We start from the raw sequence: 9,306 nt of genomic DNA on the forward strand, positions 1-9,306 counted from the left end.
TTTTATCCTTCTCTGTGTGAAATATGAGCAGTTTGTTTTTTTCAGTAAGCGCTGACCCAGTGTTTGTATCTCAGATTCATCGAGGGGAACAAGATAGACGAGATCAGCAAACACGCCTTCAGAGGACTTCGAGACGTCACACACGTGTGAGTCGCATTTATCTGGTGTTCTGTAGAGGATTTACACCAATGCTTCTACAGAGGTTAAAAAATCCAACAAGAGGTGTCGGTGCTGTCTGGGGGGATGGGCATACTGTCACCGAGGGTTAAAAGCTCCTTCAAAAACAAACAAGATCATATTTACTAAGATCGAAGCCCATGACAAGTCCAAGAAAAAAACAGAAAACATCTTGACACTGGACTTGAGTCTTAAAGCCTTATTTGGAATGTGTGTGTGTGTGTGTGTGTGTGTGTGTGTGTGTGTGTGTGTGTGTGTGTGTGTGTGAGTTTTAAAATAACCCAACACATCCCTCAGAAAGAGAAACGTCATCTTTGTCAGCATAGTGTGTGAGGCTCAGCAGGTCCGAGTCAGTCAGATACGTGTGGGACTGCTTAACATCATCCTGAGCACACAGTTGTTCCTTTCGTTTGTATTCGTTTCAGGCAGCTACTAATTATAAATAAATTAACCCATTATGTATTTCCTTCTCTCTCCTCCTGATGTTTTGCAGGTCTTTAGCGAACAACAATATGAAAAGTTTACCCAAAGGCCTGTTCTCTGACCTGAACTCTCTCATCGAGCTGTGAGTATTAATGTTGTGCTCCTCACTTCCTCTCAGGATCTGCTCAGTACACGCCGCTGACTCGTGGTCCGATAAGTAGGAAAGTTTATTCACCGTCTCTGCTGAACCTTTTGTAAAATGCGTAATGACATAATGACATCAGTGGTGTAGTTTAATTGAGATACAGAGCCTCACACAGACACCTTCATCAGCAGCGTCAGCTCGCCCGGGTTACGTATGTATGTGTGGGCGGAGCTATCGATACAGGGTTGGGACCCGTTTGGGTTAGGGGCGTGTTTGTTTTGGTGATTTTATATGTCAACATTGGCTTTCAAAAATCGGAGACCGCACCTTTAACCAGCGGTAAGGAAAATGCTGACCATAGAACTACAGCAGATTTCTTTACTCCACAAGTGCGTGAAACTCAGATGTGTGACCCTTTTGCTCTCAGAGATTTGAGAGGAAACCGGTTTCAGTGTGACTGCCAGTCCATGTGGCTGATGTTGTGGCTGAAGAAGACGAATGCGACGGTTTCAGATGTTTACTGTGCAGATCCGGAGGAGACGAAAGGCATCTTACTGAAGGACTTCCCTGAGAAACACACCAAGTGTGTCTCCACTGGTAAGTGTATAATCTCTGTACTGTACAACACTCCACAGTATTCTACACACTATAGAGTTTTAGAGAATAAAGCATTCACACTGCTTTAATAGGAACAACTGCAGACCTGCTCATTGGGTGGCAGCAAAGCAGCGCATGCACACAGGTGCAGCTCAAGAGCTTTGCTTTATCTTCACCTACATCATCAGAATCATCAGACAAGTCTCAGTGACTCTTGCCAAACAGAACCGGCGGCTGTCCTGAGATCTACAGCGGTCTCTAGCGAGCAGCAGGTCTGTAGGTGGAGACACCTCGCTGATGAGAGCCTCGAGGCTACAGAGACTCGAATAAGCACTCTGTACAACCGTGATGAGCAGAAAAGCACAGACTCTGGACTCTGCAGCATCAGATTCCTGTTGTGGTCTGACCTCAAGATTGTTTAGGACTCTTTAGTGCACCTGAAAATTCTTAGTGCAAAAAGTTGCTGCAAGTGACAAATATTCTAATACAATTCTTAGAAATGTCGACATTCCCTTTAAAATTAAAGAGAAAATAAAGGAATCCTGCGGGGACACGGTGGCTTAGTGGGTAGCACGTGTGCCTCACACCTCCAGGGTCGGGAGTTCGATTCCCGCCTCCACCTTGTGTGTGTGGAGTTTGCATGTTCTCCCCGTGCCTCGGGGGTTTCCTCCGGGTACTCCGGTTTCCTCCCCCGGTCCAAAGACATGCATGGTAGGTTGATTGGCATCTCTGGAAAATTGTCTGTAGTGTGTGAGTGTGTGTGAGTGAATGAGAGTGTGTGTGTGCCCTGTGATGGGTTGGCACTCCGTCCAGGGTGTATCCTGCCTCGATGCCCGATGACACCTGAGATAGACACAGGCTCCCCGTGACCCGAGAAGTTCGGATAAGCGGTAGAAGATGAATGAATGAATGAATGAATGGATGAATACCCCTTAAAAGACCTTAAAAATGTTAAGAGTATAGAGGAGGTCTTTAGCAAAGGAAAAAATGGCTGAAAGCTGAAGAGGGAGAAGAAATGTATTGCAGACAGTTACTATATATATATACACAGTATATATATGGTGACCTAGCAACGGGGTATCTTCCTTGCCCAGAGTTGCTTTGAGATTGGTCCCGAATCACTCTTATGTTAGAAGCTCTCTGAGATCAATCTTAGAAGCTTTAAGTATACAGGCTCAGTGTTCCTAATAAAGTGGACAGTGTGTATGTAACACTATAAAATAAAATAATTCTAATAAAGTACAGCTGCATCGTCTCTAGATGAAGAATGTAAGCTAGTAGATTATAGAGATAAAGACTTAACACTTCTGTACGTCGCTCTGGGTAGATAAGGGCGTAAATGCTGTGAATGTAAAAGATATAACAGTTTATTTTGTGCCGTTGCACAGATTTCATTCCTCATCAGACCATAAACACTCAGTCGATGTCAGCGGACATTTTCTCCTATAAAGAGGACGTGTACGTGGCTCTGGCCGTGCCCAACTCGGACAGCTGTATCATCATGGAGTGGGATCACATCGAAACCCACTTCAGGCCTTTCGATAATGTCACAGGTTCGATCCGATTCTGATTCGATCTGATCGTAAAGAGCAGAATTCGGACAGCACGAGTGTGATCCCTGGGTTGTTTTGTTACAGGACGGTCCGTGATCGGTTGCAGGTCGGTGCTGATTAACGAGCAGGCATTCGTGATCGTCGCTCAGCTCTTCGACGGTTCACGCATCTATAAATTCGACCAGGAGCAGAACCAGTTCACCAAATTCCAAACGGTAGAAATGCTCAACGTGTCCAAGCCAAATGACATCGAGGTGTTCCGCCTGGGAGACGACTGGTTCTTCCTGATCGTAGACAGCTCCAAAGCAGGCATGTCCACCCTGTTCAAGTGGAACAACACCGGCTTCTTCCCGTACCAGTTTCTCCACGAGTGGTTCCGAGACACGGACGCGGAGTTCGTCGACCTGGACGGGAAATCCGTTCTCATCCTGACGAGCCGTTCTCAGGCTCCTGTAATCTACCAGTGGAACAAGAGCACCCAGACTTTTGTCTTCTTTGAGGACATACCAGACATGAACGACATGGTGAGCGTTAAGGCCTTCAGGATCGACCGTGTCCTCTTTTTGGCTCTGGCCTGCTACATCGGAGACTCGAAGGTTCTCAAGTGGACCGGGAAGCGGTTCGAGGAAGTTCAGGGCTTCCCGTCACGTGGTGCGATGGTCCTCCAGCCGTTCAGCTTCAGAGATCAGCACTATCTGATCCTGAGCAGTGATTACTCCTTCTCTCAGATCTTCAGATGGGACAAGGACAAGCGTTTCTTCATTAAATTCAGGGAGGTGTACGTTCAGTGGCCTCGTTCTTTTACTCCGTTATCGACGGGTCAGCGTGATTTTCTCCTCGGCACCAGTTTTAAGGGTAAAACAAAAGTTTTCGAACACGTCTCAGTTGATTACAGCTGATGAGGTTAAGAGCATGTAGTCTGACGTAGAGCTGGGCGATAATCAGCGTTTACTGACACCAACATTTCATCTGTTTTATTGAAGTAATTTATTTATTTTTTTATATTATTATTATTATTATTATTTATATACTCAGTATCGTTTATAGTTTCTCTGCAGCATTGCTAATATTTCCCTTTCTTTGAGCACAGGTTTAATCCGGATCTCGACTAATCAGGGCCTTGAGTCTTGAGGCAAAACAGATCGGAGGTGAAGTGACTTCAGTTAAATAAATATACACTGTGAGTCTGGTTTAGAAGTAATCTTCTAGCCATCGTTTTCCGCTTAAGGGATCGTTTACATCACTTTTTACATAACGTTTGTTATAACGGAGTTTATTTTCATGTGAAAAGGAATTTTAAAGAATTCTCCTTTACAGTTTCAGTCCTTCGATGTGAGCCGAACTGAGGGTCGTTCAGGACGGATGTCTTAAACACTTTTTCCCACAGAAAGTCGGCCCGGTCTCGGATGCTTCCTCCGTTAGCTTTTGTTTGCGCAAACCCAAATTATATTCCAAATGAATTCACTATTTGTTTTCTACAGAGCCTCTGAGGTGATCAGTGACCTCGAGATACTCGAGAAGTCGTTGCCACAAATTGTTTAATCGGAGTCAGAATAAATCACGTGCGCTGATACAGGTTTATGTAGCATGTAGCATTACTCCAAGATTAAAAGGAAAGTGACCTCAAAAGTTATCTCATGTAGAGGTCTTCACGGGTCCACTTAAATCCCAAAACCCGAGCGGGTTCGGGTCTAAAAGTTTCACGTGTACCTCGGACACGGGTCAGGTGTAATAATAGCATCGTCAGGTCTCGGGTAATTTAAAATGAATGTGTTTTTACCGAACGGACCCGAGAAGACACGAACTACTGTATCTCGTGTGTGTGTGTGTGTGTGTGTGTGTGTGTGTGCATCGACTCGAGTCCTTTTCCAACCTCTCCTCTGTTTGCCGAGACCGCTTGCGACATCGTGGCTGGCGGTAAGTTAATTTTCGTTAAAACAGACATGTCAATCAATTTTGAATCCACGCTGTAGCGGTCACACTAATGTAACATTCGGGTCCAGTCGGGTTAAAAGAAAATTGCCGTCAGACTCGGGTCTAATTTTTTCGGGTTTGTCTCGGGTCGGGTCTTTCTTAAAAATATATATATATATACACGTTGGGTTCGGGTAAAAAGTGATTTGGGTCACTTCGGGTCGGGTACATTTCTTTAGACCCGAGAAGACCTCTACTCTCATGGCCACACTTGTTTAAAACAAACACTCCTGTGTCACCTCAGTGGCTCCTACAAATATAACCACACGAGTAAATGAAACCACAGCGACTGCGATGTTGACCAAACAAACGCACTACATGTGTTCAATACCCCAACATGGCAGTTTGCTCAGGTTCCCGTCACCTTTCTGTCACGTCCTGATGGATTAATGACGAACGATTGTACCTTAAAACCCCAGTTTAATATTTTGTCAGTGTGCATTAGCGAGAAAAAAAAGCCAAATTTCCAAAGAAAAAAAAAGTTATTGTCTTTGGCAATAATTTCTGTTCTTGTCGCCCAGCTCTACTCTTGTGAAATTATGACAAGACTAAATACATTTGAATCGTTCCCTGATGAAGATATACAGATAATAATCCTGTCTTGGGCTGTGCAATCAGTAAAATAATATAATAATAATAACAATAATAATAATAATAATGTGGCCTTTCTGTCTTGCCTGGAAGAGGCTTCAACATGGTGCATGTCTATATTTCCCAGAATGCAATGATTTTACATTTACTGTTATATTAATTCAATTAAAGCGATGCGGATTATTCGTAGGATCGACGTTTTTATCCGACCTCCGTGGCGTCTGGGGAATCCGAGTTTTTCTGCTTATCGTCTCTGAGCTCGAAGGCTTTTCACATTATGTGTGTTTTTTTTTTCCAGACTGTTACGTGCTGAGAGGAGCAATAATGTTTCGCTGAATTAATGCTATGCAAGTAGATGTAGAAACGCTGACCAAAGATAGTCTTAAGATCGAGCGCTAGCAATACGTCCTGTAGAGAATGTGCACCTTATCGATTAACGCTGCATCCCCTTTACAGCTTCCGTAAAAGGAGCCTTGTGCATTATCTGTGTATGTCTAACAAGAAGAAAATAAAGACTGTTGTGTATCTTTTGTGTTTGCCTTTTGTTTGCTTACTTCTGCTTCCTTTAGGGACACGGTGGCTTAGTGGTTAGCACGTTCACCTAACACCTCCAGGGTCGGGGTTCGATTCCCGCCTCGGCCTTGTGTGTGTGGAGAAACCCCTTTATGTTTATTCGTTTTCTATAACAACATGTTTCTATAGTAACGGATAAACATAAAGGGGTTTCTGTAAGGAGATGTGTGTGTATGATGGAGTGAAGGAGTCTCCAGTGTCAGTGCTGTGTATCAGTCAGAGGTGAAGCTGGGACTTGATGTTCCACATCTTCGGGACAGAAGAGTTCAGGACGATTCTTTATCGTTTCTCACTAAGAAAGGAAGTTTTTATTTTCTAAAGATAACGAGAGAATAAATAAAATGGTAAACGTGACACATTCTGTTAGACTTGTAGGAAAATATGGAGATTTATTGTTATTCTTTGTTAGTGTTCAGTTCCTATAAAACATATATACATAAATATTTTTGACACAACAAACTGAAGCACGTGTGTGTGTGTGTGTGTGTGTGTGTGTGTGTGTGTGTGTGTGTGTTTGGATTACAAGCAGATCACAGGTCCCGAGGGTCGAGAGGGTTGAGTCCTGTAGTGGTGTGATCTCTAAAATCCCTCATCATCCTGTTTATCTGGTGTCTCTTACATTTTCTGTTACAGTTTGGATTGTATAAGTCTTGTGTCAGGACTCAGACTGTGTACTTCTGTTTAGTGTAGTTATCTCTGTGATGTTTTCTGTAGCTCTGTGTTTTGCGCAGCATCAGGGTCCTGGAGGAACCTTGTTTTATTTCACTGTGTACTGCACCGGCTGTATGTGGTGGAAACTACAAGAAAAGCTTCTTGACTGGATGAGAGGCATAAAACACAAGAGGCTGAGGAAAAGGGCTTCGATAAATAAATAATGAGGGAACAAAGAGATCCAATCAGCAAGAACCAGAGGAAGCTGGAAACAAGAAACGGGTGTGACTAATCAGCAGAAAGGAGACGGTTAATGACAACAGGAAGCTTTGACCATGAAAGGAATCTGTTCACAAACAGGGACAGAATCTTTTCACACACGTCTAGCACATTGAAAGTGTTTTCTGCTGTAGGACTCGATCTGAAATCATAAAAAATACACAATAAAGTTTTGTTCACGGACGAGTCGGCTGTTCGAATCGACTCATTTAGGTGAACGTTAAGAGCTGCGATGGAAAGACTCCATAAAATGATTACTTCCATAAAAAAAAAAGAATAATGACTAGTTTATATATTCCAATCTTTTACCATTAAAAAAAAAAATCAGTGAGCCGTTCAGGAGCTGAAAGAGCCGACGCTTACCGGATAGAAGAATCAAACGATATGACTCACTGAAAAGAGCTGAAATTCTGAGCATCACTACATGATGATTCACATGGAACGACTTCTAAACTCCTACTGAAAGATATGTATATTATACATATAAATCATTTATTTATTTATTTTCTTTATTCATAGACCAAAGTGTTTACAGGTGCTCTGATTTCCAGGTATAAAAACATGCCCTGACTTCTGTTCTCCAGATGTGAACCTACAAAGCAGAATATAAAAGATATAAAAGAGTTATAACGCTAAACTTCTTCTGCTAACTGGATCCTCAAGCTGAGTTCAGCCTACGTGTAAGTTCGAAAAGACGTGTATATGTAAAAGGACAAAGTGGCTCCTGGAGGACCTTCATAGTACAAAAAAATCTTCTCTCTCAATATATGATGCAATCTTAATCATTGTGTCGGTTCAGACGGGACAGACGCTGTATAACCTGGAGTTATTTCCACTGCTAAGTTTATATGGTGGGATCTTTCCATGTGAAGTCCATAAAAACTCCTACACTAATTCAGCACACAAACATCCAGATGGAATACCGTCTAAACACAGGGCTGCCGAGTATCACGCATTAACGTGACAGTCCCTCATGTCGGTCTTTTGTCACGCTCTCCTACCACACATCGTATTTCGCACTATTGTATCTGGGTAAGATTTAACACAACAACCAATGAAAAAAAACATTCATTAGAGAGGATATTTTTGATGGTCGGTTTGAACAAAACCTCAACACGAAACAGTTTGTCTCTGGATGGGACATTGTCCTCAATAATGTCCCTAAACATGTCTGGGCTTGTGCTGAACTGTTTTATATGGGAGCAACATTACACATGATAAAGGGGTCCAAAAAGGTAACAAACACTTACAATAAACACCAGCAGTCATAATCTCTCTCTCTCTCTCTCTCTCTCTCTCTCTCTCTCTCTCTCTCTCTCTCTCTCTCTCTCTCTCTCTCTCTCTCTCTCTCTCACTCACTCTCACACACACAGGCAAATTAATAAATGGAAATGAAACAAATATTCTGTATTTGGTTAAATTGCGGTCAGTGATCCTTATCAAACACAACAACTCCCCCATTATTGTTTTTTTTTTGTTTTTTTTAATGGTGGTTGGTGGTTGGGGGTAGGGGTGGGGTGTGATGTTGCGGGGGGGGGGGGTGGGTTTGGAGATGTCACGCTTGCCTGTCTTCATACTTGAGAGTCTTGCAAACACACACAAACACACACACAAAAACACACACAAACGAACCCACACACACACACACACACACACACACAAACAAACACAAACAAACACACAAACAAACAAACAAACAAACACACACAAGCACACAAACGAACCCACACACACACACAAACAAACACACACAAACAAACACACAAACACACACACAAAAACACACACAAACACACAAACGAACCCACACACACACACAAACAAACACACAAACACACACAAACAAACACACAAACATACAAACAAACAAACACACACAAGCACACAAACGAACCCACACACACACACAAACAAACACACAAACATACAAACAAACAAACACACACAAGCACACAAACGAACCCACACACACACAAACACATTAATAAATGGAAATTGAACAAATACTTTGTATTTGGTTAAAATGTGGTCAGTGATCCTGGTGAAACACCTTTTTTTTGGGGGGGGGGGGGTGCGGGAGGGTTGGAAATGTCACTCTTGCCTCTTCAAACTTGAGGACTTAAGAGTCAGTCTTTTCAGAACTGAGACCTTGTCAGGTTCTGCACAGGTTCTTCAAGCAGGAAAAACCAAAGACATTTAAACCTTTTTCCTTATTGCAGTTCTCCTCACATGGTCTTGATGTACAATAACACACAGCATGGTTTCGGACGCACTCATCCTTTCTAAAAAGGATGTCTTGGAGCACTACGTAGTGAATACGTGTGTGAATTGGGACGCGCCCCT

At 42.8% G+C, this 9,306-nt stretch overlaps 1 protein-coding gene across 1 annotated transcript in view; it reads left to right on the top strand.

The window, feature by feature from the left end:
• The window catches only part of lgi2b (leucine-rich repeat LGI family, member 2b), an 8,838-nt gene extending 2,848 nt beyond the window's left edge, over positions 1-5,990 (top strand). Inside the window, exons 4-8 of the mRNA XM_027157021.2 lie at positions 75-146; positions 671-742; positions 1,173-1,342; positions 2,731-2,895; positions 2,980-5,990. Coding sequence (XP_027012822.2) covers positions 75-146; positions 671-742; positions 1,173-1,342; positions 2,731-2,895; positions 2,980-3,794 — 1,294 coding nt within the window. The 3' untranslated portion in view covers positions 3,795-5,990. The remainder of the gene's footprint in view (positions 1-74; positions 147-670; positions 743-1,172; positions 1,343-2,730; positions 2,896-2,979) is intronic.
• The last annotated feature ends 3,316 nt before the right edge of the window (positions 5,991-9,306 follow it).

The sequence above is a fragment of the Tachysurus fulvidraco genome, chromosome 4 (genome assembly GCF_022655615.1).
Source record: "Tachysurus fulvidraco isolate hzauxx_2018 chromosome 4, HZAU_PFXX_2.0, whole genome shotgun sequence".
NCBI lineage: Eukaryota > Metazoa > Chordata > Actinopteri > Siluriformes > Bagridae > Tachysurus > Tachysurus fulvidraco.